General features: G+C 39.6%; 1 protein-coding gene across 5 annotated transcripts in view; it reads right to left on the reverse strand.

The window, feature by feature from the left end:
• Kdm4c (lysine demethylase 4C) overlaps positions 1-26,941 on the reverse strand; it is a 171,142-nt gene extending 144,201 nt beyond the window's left edge. The window contains exons 1-3 of one of the 5 annotated variants that reach the window (XR_015047363.1): positions 26,728-26,858; positions 15,461-15,621; positions 6,113-6,288 (exon numbers count right to left, since the gene is read on the reverse strand). Coding sequence is in view for 3 of the 5 variants with exons in the window: in XM_021160558.2 (XP_021016217.1) it covers positions 6,113-6,288; positions 15,461-15,604 (320 nt within the window). In the remaining 2 variants the exon portion in view is untranslated. Of the gene's footprint in view, positions 1-6,112; positions 6,289-15,460; positions 15,622-17,081; positions 17,160-26,727 lie in introns of those variants that run through there. The other 4 variants (XM_021160558.2, XM_085839235.1, XM_029475965.2 and 1 more) reach the window with 4 other exon arrangements.
• Between the last annotated feature and the right edge of the window lie 227 nt (positions 26,942-27,168).

Below are 27,168 nucleotides of genomic sequence, written 5' to 3' on the forward strand. Positions count from 1 at the left end.
ATGCCTGGGATATATGATAAAATCATAATACAAAAATCCAAGGCAACATATCTTCCCCCAAATCCATCAGTCCTATAGATATGCTCTCCAATAAAAATTTCCAGCCCGGAGTGGTGGCCCACGCCTTTAATCCCAGCACTCGGGAGGCAGAGGCAGGCGGATGTCTGAGTTCGAGGCCAGCCTGGTCTACAATGTGAGTGCCAGGACAACCAGGGCTACACAGAGAAATACTGTCTCGAAAAAAAAAATAATAATAATAAGACATATATCTAGAGAAACATATATCCAGAGAAACCCTGTCTCGAAAAAAACAAAAAACAAAACAAAAAAGAAAAATTTCCTACATAAACCATAGACACAGAACTTAAATTTCACTGTGAAATTTTAAAAGGACATAAACAGATCAAAGATAATGAGAATAGCCAGCACTAAATACCTGAAGTTAAAGAAACATAAAGCTGAATAAAAGTAAGATAATTCAGAATTTGAAAGTAAAATAAAAATAGTGAAGAGAAAAAAAAAAAAAAGAGCAAAAAAAAATAGTGAAGAGAACTCAATAAGAATGAATGAATGAGGGGGATGGTGAGATAGCTCAGCAGTTAAGAGTACCGACTGCTCTTCCAAAGGTCCTGAGTTCAGATCCCAGCAACCACATGGTGGCTCACAACCATTTGTAACGAAATCTGATGCTATCTTCTGGACTATCTGAATACAGCTACAGTGTACTTACATATAATAAATAAATAATTTTTTTTAAAAAATGAATGAATGAATGAATGAATGAATGAAAGACAAAATTACAAAACTCAATAACTCAATCAGAAAGCTCAGGTAAAAGCCTTAAAAGTAGATTGAATTAAGTAGAACAAATGTCTGGACTTGAAGAAAATCATTAGATCTTCAACAAGATCAAAGAAAAGACTTTCCTAAATCAAGTAAACTCATACATATACATACATATGCAGAAAGCACACAGAACACCAATAAGCAAGACCAAAAAAAGTCCAGCGATATAGCATATGTAAAACCAAAATATAGAGTATTGAAAACTGAAAAAAACAAAAACAAAAGAAAACCACAAACAACATATGAAAACATTTAGCTTATTTCTAGATGAAAATTTTAAGAGGGAAAAAAACCTGAAGTAGTGCATTCTAAAACACCACAGATGCCAGCCTAGACTACTGTATCCAGCACAACAGTCTACCACAAAGGAAGGAGAGAAAGTTTTTTTAATATCAAGAGATTTAAAAGGATTCGTGTCAGTCAGCCATAGTGGTACACATCTTTAATTCCACTACCACTCAGAACACTGAGGCACACATACCTAATCTCTATGAATTCAAGGCCATTCCGGTCAAGATCCAGAACAGCAAAGGTTACATGAGATATTGTCTCAAAATAATTATTGTTATCACATTATTATTATTACTATTATTATTATTACTATATTTCATCTCTACCAAACAAACCTTGCAGAGAATACTAGAAGCAATACTTATGACAGAATAGAAGAATAAACAAGCCAAAGCTAAAAAGAAAATAAATGAAGTTATAATTATTGAAATACAAAATACAAATACAGGACCACAAACAATAAAAATACTGCAATCAACCTGTACCTTTCAATAGTACTTTTAAATACGAGTAGCTTTACTTCACCAATCAAAAGGCACAGGCTACATGAATGGACTAAGAAACAAAACCCATCTTTCCACTGTCTACAAAAAACTAATTTTAGCTTTAAAAGATAGGCAATACTTTAAAGTGGAAGGATGGAAAAATATATTCCACACAAGAGACCATATTCTGGAGCAAAAATTATACCTTAAAACTTTATAAAAACTGAAATAATTTCATATGTTTTATGTGACCACAATATAATCAAAGTTAAAATTGATAGAAATCTCTAGTAAATACACATACTTGTGGAAATTAAACAGTTTGTTACTTAATGATAAATAGGTCATATGAGAAATAAGAGATACTAAAAAAAATTTAGATCTGAAACCAAAATAATATCTCTGGGAAACATTAAAAATATTCCTATAACAGGAATCCTAAGACCATGCATTAAAATACATATATCTGCTGGGCAGTGGTGGCGCACACCTTTAATCCCAGCACTTGGGAGGCAGAGGCAGGCGTATTTCTGATTTCGAGGCCAGCCTGGTCTACAAAGTGAGTTCCAGGACAGCCAGGGCTACACAGAGAAACCCTGTTTCGAAAAAACAAAAACAAAAACAAACAAACAAACAAAAAACAAATAAGAACAAATAAAATTTATATCTAGTATGTGGATACAATAATAAAAGTCAAACCAGAAATAAATAAAGTAGAAACAATGAACACAATACAAAGAATGAGTCTGATAGCTTATTTTTGAGAAAATAAGTTAAGGATAACAGACCCATAAACAAACTAAGCAAAAAAAAAAAAAAAAAAAAAAGGGGGGGGGGGAGGACCTAAGTTAACAGAATAAGAAATGAACAAGGAAACATTATGACAGACACAACGGAAATTCAGAACTTTATAAAGGAAATATTTTTAAAACCTATATTCCATAAAAATCTAAAAGAAATGTATGAATTTCTAGATTCACCAAACCACCAAAGTCAAAGCAAGAAGAGATCAACAATCTAAACTAAAAAGGCACATGATAAGTAAGTAACACTGAATGCATTTGCCATTCTAAATTACAAGATATATTACTGAGCTATATTAATATAAAATAGTCATACAGTAACAAAACAGCATGGTACAGGCACAAAAACTGACTTTTTTATCAATGGAACAAACAGAAGACAACATAAGGTTCAGGTAACAAAAGCCATCTCAAAATGTATTCAACATCCTTAGCAATTCAGAAAGTGTAAATCACCACTAGTTTGGTAACTGGAAGTGATGGTGCACGCTTTTTATCCCAGCACTCAAGAGGCAGAGGCTGGCAGATGTCTATGAGTTCAAAGCCTATATCCTACAGTGAGAGAGACAGAGACAGAGAGACAGACAAATACTTTGAGTTTTATCTTACCATAATCAGAATGACTACAACCATGAAAACAAATGACAACATATGCTGGGGGTAATGTAGTAGAGGTGCAAATTAGTGTTGCACTACAAAAATTATGTAGAAAACTCTCAGAATGCTAAAAATAAATCTACCATATAACACAGCCATGCAACTACTTGGCATAAATTCTCCAACCTACTCCACAGATACTTGCATAGCCATGTCGACAGCCGCTCTAGTCCCAATAGTAGAGAATTTGGCTAGCAATCAAAAGGCTCTGGGTACAATCCTCAGCAGAAAAATAACAACAACACAGCAGCAGAAAAATTATGTGGCCAGTAAGATGCCTCAATGGATAAAAGTAGTTGCCTCAGAAGCCTAAAGACCTGAGATCAACTCCTAGAATCAATTCCACAAAGTTGTTCCAAGACCACCACACAAGTTATATGGAACATGAATGCTCACACAAACACATCATACTTACATACACACACATACATATACACATACTCACATGCACACACGTACATGTGCTAATAAAGTTTCTTAATAGCATGAATGATGAGGTGCTCAATCTATAATTAAAGTCCTATTCTCAATAAGATCCAAAAGAATGGGATCTAAAAGTATATTTTTTAATTCAAAATTTAATTTTTACACTAAACTAGAAATAAGAAGAAAGACTCTTCGTCATCTGTACACTATGTCAAATAATGCACTCATGCACACAAGTCACGTTTATGCCGTATCAGCTAAGTTCATCCAAAGATTTGCTTCCATTCACAACCATACAAGAAATTTAAACAATAATGGTTTTGATTGGTCTGCTAGGTTTGGCATGTTTTTCAAAATACTTGGAGATTTTATTATTGTTCAAAGGTTGAACTTTTTTCTGAGATTTTACAGGAAAAGGAGAGAAGAGCAGGAGTTGGGCACAGTCAGTTTTAGGGGGATTTTCAGATGGCTTTGACCTTTTAATGATCCTTTTCTCCCTCTAGAGTCAAGTGTATATATCATCAAGCCAGGTTTATTAGTACTGCTGATTAAACCCAGGGCCTCATGCATGCTAGGCAAAAAAACCAACACCTGAGCTGAATCCCAGCTTCAGATTAAGATTTTTATTTTGGGCATCCAATACCACATAAGAAACACAAGGTTTAAAAATATATTTGTGCTGGGCGTGGTGGCACACGCCTTTAATCCCAGCACTCGGGAGGCAGAGGCAGGCGGATTTCTGAGTTCAAGGTCAGCCTGGTCTACAAAGTGAGTTCCAGGACAGCCAGAGCTATACAGAGAAACCCTGTCTCGAGAAAAAAAAAACAAAAAACAAAAAAAACAAAAAACAAATAAAACAACAACAATATATATACATATATTATATATATACAATATTTACATATATTTATATACATATTTTTTTCCGTAAATTCTTTAATAGTCTTCCCTTCAAGAAAGAAAATTTTGCTGGGTATGGTGGTATATACCTAAAGACCCAGAACTTGGGAGACTGAGACAGAAGGACCACAAATTCAATGTCAGCCTAAGCTTTATAGTAACCAGCTATCTCCCTGCCTCAAAAACAAAAGTAAGATTTCATTCTTCTCCCCATTCAGTATATGATGTACCTACTCAATTTCTCTGGAAGAAGACAACTGCCACTATATGAGGATTCGAGGAACACTGACAAAGAGGAAACAGAAAGAATGTAGGATCAGAAGGATAGAGAAGTAACAAAGATATGCCATCTACTAGACAGGACACAGACAGTTTAATTATGAACTCCCGACAATATTGGACTGTCAATTGTAAATAAAGGAAGGGGGAATCTATTGGCTAGTGATGGATTTAGAAAAGATGTCCGGGGGCTGGAGAGATGGCTCAGTGGTTAAAAGCACTGACTGCTCTTCCGAAGTTCCTGAGTTCAAATCCCAGCAACCACATAGTGGCTCACAACCATCCCTAATGAGATCTGATGCCCTCTTCTGGGGTGTCCAAAGACGGCTTGTACTTACATATAATAAAAAAATAAAAAAGAAAAAAGAAAAAAAAAAGATGATGATGATGTCATTACCTTCAGTTGTATACCCACTGGTGAGCCTACCTGGCTCCATTCAATATTTATAAGCCTGTGATTGCTCAAAAATCCCTTATTAAACACAATAGGTCATATAACAAAACAAAACATGGGAATGGGACCTATTAGGAGAGGGAACTGACACGGGAGTTGAGGAAAAAGGATGGGTAGTGGGTAAAGTACCAGAATATGTTAAATACATATGAAATTGACAAAGAACAACAACAACAACAAAAAAAAAAAAAGATAGAAAGAAAGAAAGAAAGAAAGAAAGAAAGAAAGCAAATCTTGAACTCTACAGTTACATACACATGCACAAGTCCACAATGTCTGCAATATACTCAATTGTGCTTTTTTTAAAAGATGTGTGAGTGCATAGCAGGACTGGTATAGGATAAAGGAAACAGTAATATGCCCATGTTTCTACACATTTGCAAAGCTCCACTTACAGGACGAGCAGCATGAACTTTAGCCTCATACAAGGACCCCTCCTGGACAAGTCTTCCAACTAAGTTCTTAAGCAGCCGCCCTCCCAGTCAAAGCCTTAACAGTAATCGTGGCTTAATCATTCATTTACATGACTCCTAGCTTTCTGACTTTTATAATTATGAGCTGGCTTAAGAGACTAACTTTAAGAATTTGTTATATACCATATAACTGATATAATAGATGTTTTCCTATTCATTCAACGTTGTTTTTAAATTGCTATTGCTCATTTTAGTCTTAAACAAAATTATCAATAAAATGTTCCCTATCAAAGCTAAAAAGAACTAAAAACCTCTGACAACTAAAAAGAAAAAAAAAAAAAGAACCACTTCTAGATTTTACAAACAGGATTATAAAATATGGAACAATTTCTTTAGAAATAAGCAAATATGAGTAAGCCGTCATTTGAAGAACAGAAACCAGGGATGAAGACAAGAGATGACAAAGGAGGTTCCTGCTTTTCAGGCTGCTCTGTCCATGTGGCTTCTTACCTTACAGACCCCTTTGGAAGAATTACAAACATAACTCAATTGACTCACTTGCTGCTGTTAGCCAGCTGCCTGAACTCCTTCACAGTCATGGCTTTCTTCTGGATGTTGTATTGTGTGAACAGTCCCGACTGCCCTGTGACCATCTGCTGAATTGGTGCTGGGATGAGCAAATTATCAATATCATCATAGCATTGTCTTGGCTTCCACTCCTTAGGAGGAATCACCTGGAAGCAAAACAAAATATTAACTTGGCACTCCAAACTAAGTATTACATACCTTTTATTTTTCAAAAGAACACTTTTTCTCAATACCTCTGTAACAAAAGTACTGTAAACACTCACTAATACTTTGCAGTAAGGATATGATTCTTAATAACAAAATTCACTGACATAACTATATTTGTATTGGCTTGTTTTTAGTGCCACTCATAACACTTGCTTTTATTTTTTTATGATTTTTTTTTAAGTATACAGAATGACTAAGAGTAACAGCTAATGATAAGACAGGCTGGGATATTTATTAGGTGTTTATAAAACAGGCTGAGCCGGGTATGGTGGCGCACACCTTTAATCCCAGCACTCGGGAGGCAGAGGCAGGCAGATTTCTGAGTTCGAGGCCAGCCTGGTCTACAAAGTGATTTCCAGGACAGCCAGAGCTATACAGAGAAACCCTGTCTCGAGAAAAAAAAAAAAGGCAGGCTGAGATGTTAGATGAAACACCGGTGACAGCAGAACAAACAATTCACCACGTGTTACCTCTCAACAGAAGATGGACTGTTGATGGACTCTTCCTCAAAGAACACAAACAAGTTCACCTTTACTGAATTTTAACTACATGTCTCTTTTTTATGTGGTACAGATCAGTAAATATTTAGTCAATATTTTCTATGTAGATCTCTTTTACAATATAGTATAAAACAAGTGGTCATCTAGAGGATTTCAGAGTTGAATTCCTCACACGGACAAACTAAACTGAGGTTAAAGCTTTACACACTCAGGATGGGTGCGACCTAAGCCTGGAAGTCCATTTAAACAGAGGCTGGCTTGGGTATTTTACAGGGACCCTGCCTGGGTCTTCCTCTTTCTCCCACTGATCCTTTTTAGACACCAACCTATGTGCCTTCCCATTGGTTCTCCTCACAATATTTTCCATAATGTCCTCTGATAACAAGAAGCAGCCATCTCAGGGATGTCGATTTCACCTTCCTTGCCTTCCTATGTACTGCTAACTCTCCTTCATTGGCAAATAGCATGGTAGCAAATGAGTACATGTCTGAAAACCAGCTTTCTGTGAAGATGAGGAAAAGTTTAATGTGTAACTTTTGTCTATTTCCATGGTATGCCTCTTCTAACATGGGCAGTACTTCCTGTTTTGTTTTTGGTATTTTCAGACAAATTCTTAAGCAACCCAGACTGTCCTTGAATTTGTTACATCTCTAGGAATGCCCAGGAATACCTCCTGCTCCTCCCAAATGCTGGGACTGCATGAATGCACCAGAATACCTAAGAAATTTCTTAAAATATTTTAAGATTGAGAGGGCTGGAGAGATGGCTCAGTGGTTAGGAGCACAGACTGCTCTTCCAGAGGTCCTGAGTTCAAATCCCAGCAACCACATGGTGGCTCACAACCATCTGAAAAGGGATCCGATGCCCTCTTCTGGTGTGTCTGAAAACAGTTACAGTGCACTCATATGCATAAAATAAATCTTTAAAAAAATTAAGATTGAAAGATAGTATTCTTACAGAAAACGAAAATGAATTATTAGAAACCAAATCACAGAGGACCCACTTGGGTAGGAATAAGAAGCAGAATGCTATTACCCCTCCCAAGTCTTCCACACACTCTTTTCCAAATAGGTCTATCCTGTTCACGTGCCAACAACTACAATATTTATTGGTAATAAACTTATGTGGCTATGTATCACTAAATATTAAGTTTTTGTTTAGGGCTGGAGAGATGGCTCAGTGGTTACGAGCACTGACTGCTCTTCCAGAGGTCCTGAATTCAATTCTCAGCAACCACATGGTGGCTCACAACCATCTGTAATGGGATGTGATGCCCTCTTCTGGTGTGTCTGGACAGTGATAGTGTACTCACATACATAAAACAAATAAATCTTTTTTAAAAAAAGTTTTGTTTTGTGTATGTAACATGTCTGACATTTTTGTGTTTGTATATATGCATTAGGATACACATGTATGTGTATGTATGTGGAGGTCAGATGTCTTCCTCTATTGTTATCCACCTTATTTTATTATATTTTATTTGGAAACAGAGTCTCTCACCGAGCCGAGTCCTCTCTTCACCTTCCCAGCACTAGCATTATGGAGATGCATAATGACACCGGGCGGGCTTTTTTTTTTTTTTTTCTTTTTTTTTTTTTTTTTTTGGTTTTTCGAGACAGGGTTTCTCTGTATAGCCCTGGCTGTCCTGGAACTCACTTTGTCGATCAGGCTGGCCTCGAACTCAGAAATCCGCCTGCCTCTGCCTCCCAAGTGCTGGGATTAAAGGCGTGCGCCACCACCGCCCGGCTGGGCTTTTTTTTTTAACATGCATATTAGAAATCTGAACTCGGGACCTCCTGACTGTACAGCAGGTACTCAACATCTCCAGTCTACATCAATACTACTATTTGAAAGGTATACTAGTATAAAAGTGGAAGGCTTGAGCAAAGGCTCAGAGGGTGCCAGCACTCTAGCTTCAGGAGAGCCAATGGGTACCTGCATGCACATGAACGTACTCACACAGAAAATCGTTAAAAAGGAATCTTTAAGAAGCTATACTATAATCTTGGTAACTGAAAGGAAATCAGAGTGTTTAAGTATTAGAAATATCAACTGTGAGTACAAAAGTGATAGTTCAACAGTTGAGAGCACTTGTTGCTCTTCTCTTCCAAAGGACTTGAAATTGGTACCCAACACCCATATCAGGAAGCTCACAAATGCCTATGACTCCACAAGATCTGACACTCTCTTCTGCCCTCTGCAGACACCTGCAAAGACACAGCAGATACTCACATCAACACACAAAGGGAAATAAAAATAAATCTTAAAAGAACAAAAATATCAAGTATGCAGCCAGGCAGGCATGCCGTACTCCTTTAATTGGGAGGCAAAAGAAGGCAGATCTCCACAAGTTCAAGGCCAGCCTGGTCTTCAGAGCTAGTTCTAGGACAGGCAAGGCTACACAGAGAAAACTGTCTCAGAATAAATAAGAAGAGGAGAAGGAGGAAGTGGGGAGAGGGGAAGAAAGGGAAAGGAAAAGGGAAGGAAAAAGGAAGGAAAGAAGAGAGATCTAGCATGTACAAAGTCTGGAGTTCTAGCTCCAGAACCACATAAGCTTGGCATGGTAGTACAAGACTGTACATCTAGTCAGTAGAAATGTTCTTGGCTACATAGCAAGGTCAGGGCCAGCCTGAGACAAGAGATCTTGTCTCAAAAATAAAATATAAAATTAGTGGCTCAAGAGATATCTCAGTGGAGAAAAGCACTTGATGCTTTCACAGACGACTCCCATCACCCAATGGCAACTCACAACTTCCTGTAACTCAGTTCCTGGGGAATCAGCGTCCACGTCTGACCTCCTGAGAGCTCCTACACAAGTGGGTCACACACACTCAAGCCACCACCGGAGTGTAGTCCCTAGAATTCTTGGTGGGAAGAAAAAAAATAACTTCCAAAGGTCCTCTGAATATACCCATACTCACATCATACACACAAACAAATAATAAAAAAATTAATTTTAAAAATAAAAATAATAAAAGAAGTAAACTGGTTTCCCAGGAATATTTTTTTTGTTTTGTTTGGTTTGGTTTGGTTTTTCGAGACAGGGTATCTCTATGTAGCCCTAGCTGTCCTGTAACTCAGTTTGTAGACCAGGCTGGCCCCGAACTCAGAAATCCGCCTGCCTCTGCCTCCCGAGTGCTGGGATTAAAGGTGTGCGCCACCACGCCCGGCTAGGAATATTTGATTCTTTTTGAATTTTTATTTTATGTGTAAGTGTATTGCCTACATGTACCACATGATTGTCTGGCATCCTTGGAGTTATAGATGATTGTATGCTACCATGTAGGTACTGGGAACTAAACCCAGATCCTCTGCAATAGCAGCAAGTGGTTTTAATCATTAAACCTAACCTCTCCAGCCCACCAGGAATATTTTTAAGTAACTTTTAATGCTAGAGAATAAAGCATAAAATAAAATTAAAGTTATTACAAAGTTAAGCCTATCAGTTCTAAGTTTGAGGCCAGTCAGTGTATGCAGTGAATTCTAGGCCAGACAGGTATACACAGAAAGACCCCATCTCAAAGAGAAGGAAGGCAGGCAGGCCTGCTGATCCAAGCCTATACCAACTATTTTCTTTTGAATTAATTTTAGATTTTATTTTATTCTCCTACGTGCATGAGTGATGGAGGTGGCATGCAAGTGGAGATCAGAAGACAACTTTCAGGAGTTGTTCTCTCTTTCCCATGGGATCCAGAACTCAACAGTCAGCAGCAGGTAAGTCAAGTGCTTTACCTACAGTCATACTTTCAGTTCCATTTTAAGTCTTTAAATATCAAATTACCTCACACAGTTCGAAACCAAGTACAACATATTTGGTCATTAAACAATTTAATAGTAACACCTTCATATTTAATGAGTTAAAGTAGAGGAAACCTATTCTGCTTCATTTCTATCAACTATATTGACTACCTTGCTGAGTATGTCAAGAAAGAATGCATACTTTATGTCACTGTTTTCCCAAACCCAGGCATTTCCAGCTAAAATATGCATGCCCACTAGATATGTTGAAGCCAGATGCTATCTACAAAGTAGCAAATTAAGAACAATGTTATCTTCATGTTGTAGGCATAGGTACATATCTTCACTCTCTTGTGTTTTATGAAGCACGTACATACATACATGCACACATATATATATGTTTATGTGTATGTATATAAATAATTAGAGAAAAAACAAAATTGGACTACTCTGAAATTAAACTCACTATTATTGAAGTACTCAAAAATTGATTATTGTAAGTTAAGGAAATTATTATGTTAAGACAAATCCACGAAATGTCAATAATACATTAAGAAATGAACCACAGGGGACCTTTATTCTCCCACAAAAAGAAAAACATCCGCATCTATATAGTCTGGATTTTCAACCAAGTAGCTTGGTTTGTTGAAGCTCTATACACTTAAATTACTTCCCCATCCAGAGTAAGAATGAGACTAGGTTAAACATAATTTATGTGACAATGAGAATACAGCAAAATAAGATTAGAAACAAGCAGTTCAGCTTCATCCTAGTAGAGCAAAACATTATTATAGAACACTGTCTTTATCAATGAGTGTTACATTGAGGGTGAGGTACACTGGACTCACCCAGGTGTATTTGTAATTCTCATTAATGTTATTCTGCCACATCCTGTCATGGGTGTACTCAGTGTGCCTACAGCTCCTCTTCTAGTTACTAAACAAGTCACCTCACCACTAGACAGTACACTAATCACAGAGGACCAAGAGATGTTTTCAAGAAACAAAAAAGGAGACAAAAAAGGTTTTCAAAAAAGGTCAAATAATGAACACAGTATAGTAACACACATGCCATCAACCCAGCATTCAAAGATGGAGGCAGATCAACCATGAAATTCAATGTTCCAGGTTATTCTGGGATATATGAGAAATCTGTTTCAAAAAAAAAAAAGATAGATAGACAGACAGACAGCTAGAAAACTAGAGAGGAGAAGGTGATCTCCAGCTTCTCTCTGGGCTAATAAAGCCCAAATCCTTGATAATACATGACACAGCATTTCATATTCATGCCAAATGACGGAAAAATAACACCTTCTGTTCAACTGAAGAATGATTCCCCCATGTCTACCTCAAATTATAATCTGCAAGTTCTGAGACCAAAACTGAAAAAGCAAATTCTAAACAACTTTTACATTTACTTATTCTGTGTATGGGGAGGGGGACATGGAGGCATGAGGAGTACATAGCACAAATGTAGAAGTCAGAGCATAACTACTGACAACAGCCACCTAACAAAAGGAATGACCTCTGGATACAAAATGCCACAAACAGTAAAAAACTGGATTACAGTCTCTAGTATGAATGGAGACATCTTGTACTCCAAACCTATAATTCTGAAGTTCTCTGTTCAGCTAACAATCATTGTCCACACCATTTGACCTTCACAACAGATATGCAAAGTCCAGGGAAAAACCTTTCCCAGTGAAAGCATCACTAGCAACAGCCTCTGCCAGTGCCATGCATTTATATAATGAAATTACAGTCTTTGGTACCTCATGAACTCTCCTACGACCTTAAGCACACCATTTACCATTATTTTTTAAAACATATAATTTCGGGGCTGGTGAGATGGCTCAGTGGGTAAGAGCACCCGACTGCTCTTCTGAAGGTCCAGAGTTCAAATCCCAGCAACCACATGGTGGTTCACAACCATCCGCAATGAGATCTGGCGCCCTCTTCTGGAGTGTCTGAAGACAGCTATAGTGTACTTACATGTAATAAATAAATCTAAAAAAATTAAAAAAAAAAAAAAAACACATAATTCCGTATCTTTAAGAACAAGAATAGATGAACCTACTCAAAACTGGCTTCTCTTTTTAAGTGTTCAAAGCTACCAAGAGCTGTTCACTAGATCAGCACACTATCCCTGGTAAGACTTCCTGTGGATACTTGTCTTTACAACCAAACGCATATTTTACATAGATGCCAGTGTAGTTTTTTTTCAAGCAATGTCTCAGCATAGCAAAAAGAACAGGACAAGGAAACATGTACTACTTCATCTTCCTTCCCAATTTTAATAGTTAATATTGATTGGCAACTTGATAGAAGTCACCTAGGGGACAGATCTAGATTGTATTACAGAGAGGTGAAGACCCACCCTAAGTGTGGGCTAAGATTCTGAACTGTATTAAAAAGTAGAAAACAAGTTGAACAACAGTATTTATCTCTCCCTCCTTCCATAGTATAGATGTAATATGACCATCTAGCTGCCTCATGTCCCTACCACCATAATGTATTCTAAAACAGCCAACATAAATCATTCTTTCGGGGCTGGTGAGATGGCTCAGTGGGTAAGAGCACCCGACTGCTCTTCCGAAGGTCCAGAGTTCAAATCCCAGCAACCACATGGTGGCTCACAACCATCTGTAATGAGATCTGACTCCCTCTTCTGGAGTTTCTGAAGATAGCTACAGTGTAGTTACATATAATAAATAAATAAAATCTTAAAAAAAAAATCATTCTTTCCTGAAATTGTTTTGTCAGACTATTCAATTTAAGACCACCCTCACTTCTTATTGCAGGTAGAATAAACCCCCTAATGCATTACCTCAGTAGTATGTAATCCTAGCACTTAGCAAAAAAAAAAAAAAAAAAAAAAAAAACTGTGTCATAATAATAATAATAATAATAGAGTGAGCTCCAAAAGTGACTCAGCAGCTGTGAGCCCTTACTGCTCAATCATGGGAACCAGAATTCAAATCCAAGCAGCCCTACTGGGTGGATGGCAATACAGTAAATCTAGTTCTAAATGATTCAAAGTAGCCCTACTGGGTGGATGGCAATACAGTAAATCTAGTTCTAAGTGATTCAAAGCCCTTTTATATACTTCATAAGGGGCAGAGAGGACAACCCTGAATGTTTTTCCTTAACTCCTACCTCCTACTCTTTTGGCACAGGTCTCTGTGGTGATCTGAATAGGAATGGCTCCCATAGACTCATATGTTTGACTGTTTGGCCCATTCGGTGTGGGTGTGTCCATGTTAGAATAGGTTGGTCTTAATGGAGGAAGTGTGTCACTGTGGGGGCGTGCATTGAGATACTCAATTCCAGGCTCAATGGCTCACAGTTTTCTGCCTGACTCTTGCTGAAGAAGATGTAGAACTCTCACCTCCTCCAGCACCATTTCTGCCTACTCACCATGCTTCTAGCCATGAAGATAATGAACTAAACCTCAGAAACTGTAAGCCAGCCCCAATTAAATGTTTTCCTTTATAAGAGTTGTCATGGCCAGGTGTGGTGGCACGTGCCTTTAATCCCAGCACTTGGGAGGCTGAGGCAGGTGGATTTCTGAGTTTGAGGCCAGCCTGGTCTACAGAGTGAGTTCTAGGACAGCCAGGGGTAAATATAGAGAAACCCTATCTCAAAAAACCAAAAAAAAAGAAAAAAAAAGTAGTCATGGTCATGGTTTCTCTTCACAGCAATAAATCCTAAGTAAGACAGTCTCTTTACCACCTCCTATGACAGGCTGGCCATGAGTCTTCATTTGCCACTGACATTGGAGGGCTGAGATTACAAAATATATGCTATTGGCTGCAGTTTTTACATGATTTCTGGAGACTGTAAGTCTTCACAGTTTGGTAGCAAATATTTTACCTACTGAACCATGTCTCCAACCTGGATTCTTTCACCCTAATTATATGTTTGGTTGCTTGGTTGCTTGGTTGGTTTGGTTTTTTTGGAAACAAGATTTCTGTGTAGCCTTGCCTATCCTGGAACTCACTCTGAAGACAAGACTGTCCTCAAACTCAAGAGATTCGCCTGCCTCTGCCTAGCAAGTGCTAGAATTATAAGACTCTGCCTGCATGCCCTCCATCATCACTGCTACACAGCAGACACTTCACACTTGAAGAAAGAAAGTAGCTAAGATCTGGTAAAAGAGATACCAGATCTACCTCCACCACCTCCATACAAAGAAATACTGATAACCAATACTGTCCCCTGGAACCACATCAAGGTAAAAACAGAAAACCAACTCTAAAGTTGTCCTCTGGCCTCAACAGATGAGTTGTGGCAATATATAAATCTCCACATATCATACATAGGCACCACACATAAATAATATACAATTTTTTTTCAAAAATAGGTAAAAAGGCAAATTGATAGAGAATGCAGACTGGGATTGCCTAGGGCAACAGTGATACCAGGAAATTGGAAATGACCATTCAAAATATATAGTTTTTCTTTGTGATATCCACACATAATTTGATAGTGGTGACAGCTATAAAACTATTTGAATAAACAAACAAACAACACTGAATTAGAAACTGTAGATTGAGGATATTGTATCTTGCTGTTTTAACATGAGACAGGCATTGTTGCTAAAGCCTATAATCCCAGAATTCAGGAAGTTGAAGAGAGAAGATGGCCATGATTCAAGACAGTGAAAGAACCTATCTCAAAACCAAAAAAGAGAGAGGGAAGGAGGGAGGGAGGGAGGAGGGAGGAGAAATTATAGAACATAGTCTAGTATAAATAATCCAAACAAAAGAAAATTAAGTATTCCAGCTAGATAGCAGACACTGAAAGAACCAAAAACTAACAATGTAATTCCAAAGTCAAAGGATACTTTTTAGGACAAGTTTGAATATAATCACCTTGGCAAGACCTGCTCGATGGGCTCCTTTGGATTCCATGTATGCGAGGTATTTGTTGAACTCCCGAAACTCCTCCATGGAAGGTCTGAAGGTCATTATCTTACAGCTGGGATTTAGGGGACTCTCCACCTCCACCACCTCCATGATGGCCACAGATGTTTCTGCAAAGAAAAGGTGGCCATCAACAATGGACTCCTCAAAAAGGACGCCTCAGGGGGCTTCCTAACATGCTCCTATTCTGGACACAGAATCACTGACCTGACTGTAAAACTGACCTCCATGAAACCTTTCCAAGTAAAACTGAATTTTCTAGAAGTACAGTCTACCACAGAGATAAGTTATTTCTCCACTGGTGAAAATGAGCCAGTTCAAGCCAAATTTGATTATCTTAAAGGCATGTTTATTGGGAAGCTGTTCTCAGGCAAGTTCACTGGCCCCAAGGGGAAAGGAAGGTGGAGAGAGAGCCCATAAATAGAGCAGAGAGAAGAGAAGGAGAGGGAAAGGAACAGAGAGACAGACAGACAGAAAGAAAGAAAAAAAGAAAGAGAAAGAGAGAGAGAGAAACATAAGAGACAGACACCAAGGAGAAGCCTCTGAAGGAGAAGAGCAGCATAGCTGCTGGGCTGGAAAGTTCAGGGTTGGGGACAGGGTATGTATGCCAGGGAGGGACTGCTGGGAAAACCTGGAGGTCAGGTGTTAATGGTCCTCAAATAAACACACAGATGTACTGGTCCACTATCTCACATATGCACCTATATACATAAAGGCCTAGCATATATGCTGAAGGATGTTCAATATCCCTAGCACAGAGCTGAAGTGTGCTTCCAGTTTTTTATAAGATGGTTTTCTATAATAATTAAAAACCAATCACATGACAAAACCACCAGAAAGTAAACTAATCTACTGAGGACAGAAAACAGTACCAGAGGAGCTCTGATAAGAGCTGTGCAAAACTGAAGTTATGAATTCAAACTCCAGTATCCATGTAAAATGCCTAGCCAAGCTTGGCCATGTTTTGTAACCCTAGCATTGTGGGAGGAGGCAGGGACAGAAGCATCACTGGGATTTGCTGCCCTCCAGCCTACTCCAGGTTCAAGAAAGGGAGTAAGATTGAACATGATACAAGACACCTGATATCCTCCTGCCTGGTCCCTTTCTTTGCATTGTAACACAAAGTCCTACAAAAACCACATACAGATATATACATAGCACACACACACACAAAAAATAATAATAATAATTAATTTTAAAAGACTCTCATGCTATATCAAATCTTGCCCTTGCACAACAATCACTAACTCAGCTCAGGCACCCATAGGATATTGGACCCTCCCCCAGGATATCTTAATTCAAGGATAATCAAATCCTTCATATAAATTGGGTTACTCTTTGCACATATCCTACATTCGTCTTCCTCTAGTCTTTAAATCTAGATTACTTATACCACCTAATATAATGTAAAGGCTAAGTCAATAATTGATGTTATATTTTTAGGTACTGTCTTACTCAGGATTACTATTGCTGTTGTATTACTATCAACAAAGTGACTTGGGAAGGAGAGGGTTTATTTGACTAACACGTCTATATCATAGCTCATAATCAAAGAAGTCAGGATACAAACTCAAATAGGGCAGGAACCGGAGGCAAGAGCTGACGCAGAGGCCATAGAGGAATGCTGCTGACTGGCTTGTCCATCAAGGTTTATTCAGCCTGCTGTAAAGAACCCAAGACAACCAGCTCAGGGATGGCAACATGCACAATGGGCTGGGTCATCATCCACCATCAGTCATTAATTAAGAAAATGTCCAACAGGCTCGGTAACAGCCATGGAAGCATTTTCTTAATTGAGGTTCCCACCTCTCAAATGACTTTAGCTTGTGTTAAGTTGATATAAAGGCATCCAGCACAGGGAATTATTTTTTTATGTTTTACATGCCAATTTTTCCTCTTGAGACTTCTGATATAGCCATGACTGGCCTTGAACTTGTTATGTAGTTGAGGATGACCTTGAATTTCTGATCCTGTACCTCCTACATAGGAGGTTTGTAGTACTGGAAATCAAACTCAAAGCCTCTAGGTAACTACTCTTACCAGCTAAGTTACATCCTTAACCAGATGCAATTTTTTGTAAGCCCTTGGTTATTTCAATTCATCAATACAAAAAAACTCAAATATAGAAAGCCAATTGTACTTCACCCTCCAGCAATACTTAAACCCAGTTTCTCAAACAAGTTAAGTCATTTGTGACGTCACATAATCCTTCCCTTGAAGCAGCCTCTCCACACTTCCTACCTTTGAGTTCCCAACTGTCTGTCCAATACAGAACTCAATGAGCCATCCTATGCTCCGTCTCCTTGTCTACACCCATACTATAGACAGCAAGGTGTTTCTCCCAATGCTGGCACATCCCACTAGCCATTGAGTTATATACTGAAAAGAAAGACAGATTGGCATGTAGTCTTCCTCACATCTGCTATAATAATATTATATACAATAATCATTACAATAATATACGAGTAATAATAAAGAAGTATTGACCAGGAATGCATATTTTCAATCCCAGCACTTGGGAGGCAGGTGGATTTCTATGAGTTTGCAGACAGCCTGGTCTACAGATCAAGTTCCAAGATGGCAAAGAAACCCTGGACAGAAGGAAAGAAAGAAAGAAAGAAAGAAAGAAAGAAAGAAAGAAAGAAAGAAAGAAAGAAAGAGGAAAGGAGGGAAAAATCAAGAAAAGTAAAGAAAAGAGTATCAAGGGACTAGAAAGAAGGAACAGAGGTTAAGAGCATTTGTTGTTCTTACATAGGACCCTGCCTGGTTCAATTCTCAGAATCAACATGGTGACTAACATACAGACTATGCATATACATATACATATAATATTACACATAAAATAAACATAAAATATTAAAAAGAAGTTACATAGAATGTCACATTCAGAAAAAGGAATACACTTGTCCTAAACAAAAGTTATTCGGAAAACAGATTAGCCTAGCATGAAAAACACATCTATAATCTTGGTACTTGAGAGGAAAAGACAAGAGGATTTTCACAAGTCAGAAATCAGCATGGTCTACATACCAAACTCTGGGTGAGGCAGCTAGAGTCCTACCTCAAAAACAAAAAACAAAACAACAATAGACAAATCTAATTTGCTTCACTAGCAAAAAAAAAAAAAAAACCAAAAACAGCACTACAAACTATTTGTGTGAAACACACCAGCTATATGAAATGAAACATTCCTTTTCTTTTGGCCAAAATACAAGTCACCTTGGTATTTGTCTGAGCAGAGTCAGCAGCCACTGAAGAAACTGGAAATGCAGGTAGCAATTCAACAGTGATTGAATTCCTAACTTTAGTTCAACAGACATTGAAAGGACAAAACAGTCCTGGCACTAACAATGACACAAAATGCAATAAGTAAATGGTATCAATGCAAAATTTAAAAAAAAAAAAAAAAAAAAAGCAGTTTTTTTTTTTTTTAAGGGAATGAGAAATAAGTTTTTCTGGAGCATTTTAAAACGACTGTTGCACAGGGAATACAGATTTAGATTACTCCAAACTCCATATTCCAACATGGAAGCAGTTTCATGAGTTTTAGTTACACAACTATGAGAACAGAACATGTTACAGAACAAAGAGAATTATAAATCAAGGCAAATTTAAAACACACAGAATATCAAAGGGGCAGTTACAGCAAGACAGGGAAAGCTTTTCTCTAGGCTGTAGAAGGGTCTCTGATGACATTCTTAGCATTTGGTTGGTGGAAGCTGGTGGTCTACCATGTTAATAGATTCCAAAAAGAAATGACCTACTACTCACTAGACTGCCAGGACAAAAGAAAGGCTACTGTGTGCAGAAGAGGAAAACCAGCCCAAGATAAGGTAAAACTACCTCCTGGGCCTGCAACATTCCAACCTCTCCACAGTATTGAAATTCTAATCAGTCAGGCAAGCTCTGGAGACAAAGCTGCTTTTCAAGAGTTCTGATTTACAATAGTAACTACTAAAAAAATGCAGGGCCGACAGGGGGTTCCGGTTTCAAAGCAGGCAATGGAAGGTGGTTCAGAAAAATAAAATCCAGGAGAAGCCTAAAGGAAGAGAAATCTCTTAGGCTCAGTTCTGCTCTATTCTTCAAGAGATCTCCAAGACAGAGAAGGGAGAGGGAGAGAGAGAGAGAGAGAGAGAGTAGAAAAAAGAAGTTTGGAGTTTATCTGAGTATGCCAGGAAGTAATTTTGGACCTCTACCCCTTAACATATCCAGTTCCTGAACTCAGTCATTTTCTTCACACCATTCAAAGAACTAAGCTCCCTAAGTATACCTCTTCTGAGGAAACTGAAGCAAAAAAGTAATCTTGCTCATATTTTGATTTCTTGTTGCTGTGAAGAAAGAGAGGAAGGAAGACAAGGAGGGGAGAAGGAGGAAGGGAGGATGAAAAAGGGAAAGCACCAAGGAAGAGATTTATCCAAAGAAAATTTAGCCAGACAAAACAGAAGCGAGTGTATAGTGTATATAGTGTGCAGTGAGATCCAATTAGTATTTGGTATGTTCTGAAGAAAATTTCACAACAGAAATGAAAAAGGAAGAAAAGTCAAGATTTCTAAACTGAGACTGGAGATGTGTAGCTCAATTGTACAATACTTGCTTTGCATGGACTAGGAAGGAGTTCAAACACAAGAGTGGGGGTGAGGGCAAGGGGAAGGAGTGGGTAGCTCCAAATCCTCACACTTGTGAGGCTGAGGCAGGAAGCACAGCTTGAGATGTAGAGCAAAACCACGCCTGAAAATAAGGGAAAAGGAGGGGTCCAAGTGTGGTGGGGCACTACGGTGACTGAGACAGGAAAGTCACAAATGCAAGATCAACCTGAGCTATGTAGAATTTGGAACCAGTATGGATAATAGGACCCTGTCTTTGAAAAAAATAGAGACAAAGAGCCCAGCCTGCAAGTGCAGCTACCCTGGACACTTGGACAAGGAAGATCACTGTACTTAAAGGCTGGGCTACATAATGAGTTCAGTAGACTGGGCCACAGAGTAAGATAAGACCGATCCTAAATTGCTTCCATGTTGGAACATAGAATTTGAGGTCACATAAGTCTGTGTTCCCAGGCCATGGTTACTCAAAATGGCTGGAGAATCTCTTATTCCCTTTTAAGATGAAAGCTGCAGTTTTTGCATTGCCTGCATCCCATATCTAGCAAATGCTTAGCACTTTGTACATGTTACTGTTTTCTTTAAATGTATGTAGAATATACCACCAAGCAAAAACAAACAGAGCAACTAATGGGTCATTATTCAAAAACAATTTCCATCCTCCAAAATACCAAATATATTAATAAACAATTCATCAAAAGAAGAGGAGGAGAAGTCTGGGTTACAGGTCAGACGTGTGCGTGAAGGCACTGGACTCCAGCTGAGCTTTCAGAAAGGTGGCTGGGGAGGTGAAACTAAATAAACAGTAAAGTACAAATCAGAAGGGAGGAAGAACAAAGGATCAGCCCCACTCTGAGAGCTAAGCAAACAGGAAAGTAGTGGGAAATGATGGGCTGAACAAAGCCTCACAAACACAGGGTCAACTGCAGGTTGGTTCCCCAAATGAAGAGCTGCTGGAAGTGGAGCAAGGAGGCTAACCTTCTTAAAGGGATTATTCTGAGTGCGTGGGTGGATTAGGCCAGCTACCACGAATATGAAATATTTTCAGTGTATCACTTAATTCCAAGAGAGGGAAGTATGTAGGGGAGCTTTGGGTGTTGGGGGGCGGGGGGTGAAAAGTAAAATGAGCTGCAATATGTAAATGGAAAATGTAAAAGTAAAAACTGAGTCTGTTTCACTCTAATTAAACCTCACACCTGAAGGAAATTATGAATTCTCTGTCAACTCCCTGTCAAGACTTACTGTTATCTTGTTTCATTTACCACTAATTTTTTAAATTTGTACTTTCGGATTCACAACACTATAGTTATAAAGACAAAAATACACATTGCATGTATACATAAAGCTTCTATTTCCAGAACTCTAGGTTCTATCCCCAGAACTACAAAAATAAATAAATAAATAAATAAATATGACACGGGGCTGGAGAGATGGCTCAGCGATTAAGAGCACTGACTTTGGGGGGTGGGGGTGGGGGTTAAAAAGAAAAAAAAAAAAAAAGAGCACTCCTCTTCTGAAGGTCCTGATGCCCTCTTCTGGGGTGTCTGAAGACAGCTACATTGTATTTACATATAATAAATAAATAAATCTTTAAAAAAAAAAAAAGATGACAGTATACCATACCTCCAAAGAAGTTCAAATGAGACTCAATAGTGAAGAAAAAGGAATGGTAGCCCACACCATTAACCCCTGAATTCTGGGAGCAGATTTAGGAACTGCAGGCCAGCCTGCTATACACAGTGAGTTCCAAGCCAGCCAGAACTGCAAAGTGAGACCCAATTCCCCCCAAAAATAAACAAACAGCTAAATCTTGAGGTAGATTGATTCCCAGCTTCAGGAGGGACCTCCACACTAAATTCTAGACTGTCCCTACCAGTTTGCACTCCCACCATAATGAAGAATGCTTTCCCCACCACAGACTGCTGTCATTTATTTTATTGATCGTGGCTATTCTGAGTTAAGATGAAATATCCAAATTCTAGTTTGCATTTCCCTGATGACTAAAGATATTGAACATTTAAGCATTTCAACCTTTGTTGGGTTTTGTTTGTTTATTTGTTTTGTGGGTTTGTTTGTTTTTTTATAATTCTCAGCCTAGTTCTGCACCCCATTTTTAATTGAGTTGTTTCCTGGATCCCAGTTTTCTTGGTTCTTTGTACATTCTAGATACTATAGCCTGCCACTTTGCCCAAATTATGGTGCCCTTTTCCTTATAAAAGCTTTTCAGTTTCATGAAGTCCCATTTATTAATTGTTGATCATAGTGCCTATCCTATCAACGTTCTGTTCAGAAAACCCTTTCCTGTGACAGTTAGTTCAAGGCTATTCCTAATTCATTTCTATTATATTCAGGGTATATGGTAGTACATTGAGGACTCTGATCCATTTAGAGTTGAGTTTTGTACAGGAAAATAGATATGGATGTATTTTCATTCCTCTACATGCAGTTATCCAGTCAAACTACATCATGTTAAAGATGCTTTCTTTTCTCCCTGGTGTAATTCTGGCTCCATTATCAAAATTCAGGTTTCCAAAGGTGTGTGGAATTATGTCTGCATCTTCAACTTTATTTCATTTAGCAAGACTATTGTTTTTATGGCAATACCATGCTGTCATTATTACTATAGCTCTGTAATACAAGTTGAAATCAGGGATGGTGCTACCTCTTTGCATTCATATTCAAAGAAATCTACATCTTACTAAAGCGATACTTGTACATCCATGTTCATTACTTTTCTATACATTATAGCCAGAAAAGCAGCCTAGGTGCTAATCAACTATTAGAACAGGTCATGAAAATGTCATACATTTACACAATGGAATATTATTTGGTTGTTAACCAAAATGAAATTTGCTGGTAAATGGAAAAGAGCTAGAAACCATCATCCCAGACAACCCAGACCCAAGGCGACAAATACTGCATGGTATCTCTCCTATGTGGATGTCAGTTTTTACTCTTTAGATATGTGAGCTATGATTTGAATAGTCACAGAAGTTTAAGTACCCAGTGTGTGTGTGGGGGGGGGGGGGGGCACCATATCCCACAGAAGGGAAAATAGAATATAGTTATGGAGAGACAAATGGAAAGACAGAATAGGAAGATCAAATGGAGAAGGAAATGGAAGGGCAGGGCAGAAGAAAAAATATGGGGAGGTACACTACAGGCTTTTTGGAAAATCATATGGAAGCCTACTACTTTACACGGTCCTAAAACATATAATCTATGGAAGAAATCTAAATGGAATCATCACATACTGAGGGAGACAATACCACAGCTAGATACCTGACACAAACCCCCAGTGCTAGGAATGGGTTACATCTTTTTGAGTCATTGGCCAAATGGCTCCCATAGGCATGTCTGCAAAATGTAATAAGCTATTGTTTACTTGCCACAATAAGGCCCTAATAAGGCCTTATTGCTAAGGCCCTAGTGCTGACGTATATCACCTATTTATATCATCAGATATGAAGAAATGGAGCTGGTATCGGAATAGAAACTTGTACAGTGCCGGAAGGCACTTTATGCCATACCAGGGAAGAAGGTTAATCATCAGTGTCACCCAGCTACAAACCCTATAACCTACCACAGTGACCTGCCTGCAAGCTATACTGGTATTTACTGGAGTAAACAACCACTTTTTTATTGGACTTACCATGAGACAGAATCCATGACACTGATTAAGTGGTCATGGGTCTAGGAAAAACATCTCCTCCTGTTACCTTGCTAAGAACACTGCAATAAATGACTGCCCTTAGCATGTTGCTATACCCACAGATCAGAGCCTCACTGAGCCAGCATCACAGAATCTTGCAGTAGACAATAATTAAAACAGAGACCGTCAGCTGCACCATATGCAGAGTATGAGAGACTTTGGAGCACTCAGCTCTAAATGGGATATCTTCATCAAATTTCTCCAGTCCCAGCCGGGCGTGGTGGCGCATGCCTTTGATCCCAGCACTCGAGAGGCAGAGGCAGGCAGATCTCTGTTAAGTTCGGGGCCAGCCTGGTCTACAGAGTGAGTTCCAGGACAGCCAGGGCTACACAGAGAAACCCTGTCTCGAAAAAAAAAAAAAAAATGCTCCAGTCACAAATCGAGGGAATGCAGACCAAGAAGGTGGAAAGACTACAAGGCCATAAGCAATGGAGGACTCCAAAGAAAGAGGGCATCTTTCAGACACAACAATAATGCACATATGAACTCATGGAGCCTATGGCAGCATAAAAAAAGATATGTACAGCTTCAAGCTAGATAAGGGCTCAGCTAGGAGGGATAAGTGTGGCTGTAGTCCCACCACTAACCAAGAAGCTATTTGTAATTGATACCACCTGCAAAAGTCAGTTCTATCCAGGGCAGGCCCTGGTGCCCACAATTAGTTGACCAAGACAAAAGACAGTCATATTCTACCCCCCGCCCCCAACTTCTCTTTCTCTCTCTTCCTCTTCCCCCCCACCCCCCTGCCTGGGCCTGTGTCTGTGTGTATATATACACTTTTTGTCCTGTTTAATTGTGAAACTGATTTGTGTGTGTGTGTTTTTTGAGTTTTAGTTGGTTAGTTGAGTTTTGTAGGGAGTTTGAGAGAGAACATGAAGTATGTAAAGAGGTGGAGAGGATCTGGCAGGAGTTTGTGGAGGGAAAACATCAGGATCAAAATCGATTGTTTGAAACAAGTATAAATAAACAAGAAATGGTATTTACAGGACCATGAAATATTAACATACAAAAATGGAGACAAATTTTTCTAGTCCATCGCCTTAAACACTCAGCCAGAACTACTGCTTCAAAGACAATTTTTTAAAAAGACCTGCAGTACATATTGAACTTACTGACAGTACTGAATGTACCTGTTTTATCATTTGATAGCTAGTAAATAATAACAGGTATCAAGGGTATAGCAGTAAGAATCCTTGCTACTGTATGTAAGACTGGGAATGTAGCTTGGTATAGAGTTTGCCTACCATGCGCCAAAGCCTTGAATTCAGTCCCCAGGACTGAGTCAATCAAGAGGTAGAGACCAAGGTCACCAATTCACCAGTCTATGTGGGCACAAGAGACAGTCTCAAGACAAAAGGAAAGGAAAGAGAGTAGGGTAGGGGGAGGGAGGAATTAAGTAAGTTTTTTAGTACCATAAAGCAAGCCTTAGCGTTGAATTTTATTGTATTACCAATTTCGTGGAGAACTGTAAACATTATGTGTAAACTCTAAACACTAAAATGGGAAGGAGGTCCTAAAACTACTTAGCTAGGCAGTGCATTCCAAAGCAAAGCATAATAGGTTACCAGGCCAGCAAGCTTTAAGAAAAATTAGTGTACATGCTCAATCGTAAAAAAAAAAAAAAAAAAAAAAAACGAATTTTTTTTCTTTTTCAATCTTAGAGACCGAACTTAAGATGTTCCGATACTAAGCATTGGCCCTACCACTTGAGCTATATATTCCAGGCGGTGGGAGCGGACCGTAAATTTTAGAGAACAAATAACCACTAGCAGTGCAGAAATATGACCACCAGGAATCCCTGCACTGGTGATGCAGAGGCAGGTGGATTTCCTGGAGCTCCAGGTTAGCTACCATACAGAGTTCTAAGTTGGGCAGGACTACATATAAGACCCTGACTCAAAAACAACCAAAAATACCAAAAGTTTTAACCATCACACTTTTAAATTAGAATACTAGTAACGTTTCCCATAGAAAGAGTGAGGCTCCACTCCCTTCCGCCCTTTTTAAACGCAAAACTCAAGTAGGTGAAATACAGCAAAAGATTGGTGCTAACCTAAGCGTACCGAGCCTATCAAAAGCGTCTCCCAGGCACCGAATTGCTTCATTTCTAACGCAAGCTTTCTAAGCAGTGCTAGGTAAATCACCAAGTGTGAGTGACCGTACTGAGTCCAAGATTTAAAAAAAAAAAAAAAAAAGTTTGCCAAGTCTTCTCTGAGAGCACCTGACTGACTACGTGCGAGCTTGCGAGCTCAGCCATACCGGCGTCTGCCTTCTGGGTCCACTAGAAAATCCTCAGAACTGAGTCCAGCTGCTTTCACTGCTGAGCAGAGAACACCAATTTCCAGCCCGAGCTAGACCGCCTGCCTTCTTGGCATTCCCATCGCACAACACGCCCTCTCTCCCTGGCAGTTCACATGCCGCATCCAAGTCGCATCTATTAAGCGCCCACTGTCTACACCGCATCATGGCTCCCCCAGGAACAGCACAAAGAAATGGCCTCAAGACGGAGGAAAGAAAAACATAAAGATCATCTGCCAGGGCCAAGAACGAACCCGAGTGAGGGTCGGGCTACCTGCTACCTCGCGGATCCGGACATCCCGACCCAAGGGAGGCTCGGAGGACGCACAGGCCCGGCCTTCCTGGAGTCGGCCGCAGAGGGGTCGGTCGGCGCCCCAGACCACACAGGCGTGGCAGTCCGGAGCAACACCACCTCCGATCGGCTCCCGGGAGACGGGCGAGCGAGCTCCCGAATCCGGAGGGCCAGAATGGACTGTCAGGGCCGCCTCCTCCCTCCCAGCTGACTGACTGCCTTGCACCGCGGAGCGCCCAGGCCCGTGCCGCCCTGCGAAGATCGGACCGAGGCCGCCACCCTTCCCGCTCCGTCCCGACCAAGAAGAGGTTACCTGCGCCGCTGGCGGAGGTCCAGACGCCACCCGAATGAAAGGGATGAAAAGTGCGGCCTCCCCTGAGGGTTTTGGGAATCTTTGGAAGACTTGTTCCGCACTGGGTGACAGCTGTTCGCTGCGCACGCGCACCGGGCGCCACCACGGAATCCCTCCGCCGCGCTCCCCTCCCTCCCGGCTCGGAGGTGGGCGGGAGGCGGCGCGGGCGCTCAGGCAGTGCGGGCTGCCTCTGCCTGCGTGTGGCGCACGCGCCCCCACGTGACCGCTGGGCCGGGCGCTCTCTGGGTCACGTGGGTCTCTAAACTGCTTAAAGGAGCCCGACTTGAAGCCTAGACTTCCGCCTCTTGCCTAGTCTACGCTTGCTGTGCTGTATTTCCTTTTGCCTTGGGGACAGGCTCGCCTCTTCTTTCTCAAAGGAGGAAAAACACTGACGAAGCAGAA

Source organism: Mus caroli, unplaced genomic scaffold, assembly GCF_978045245.1.
Source record: "Mus caroli unplaced genomic scaffold, Mus_caroli_1 scaffold_6, whole genome shotgun sequence".
Classification (NCBI taxonomy): domain Eukaryota; kingdom Metazoa; phylum Chordata; class Mammalia; order Rodentia; family Muridae; genus Mus; species Mus caroli.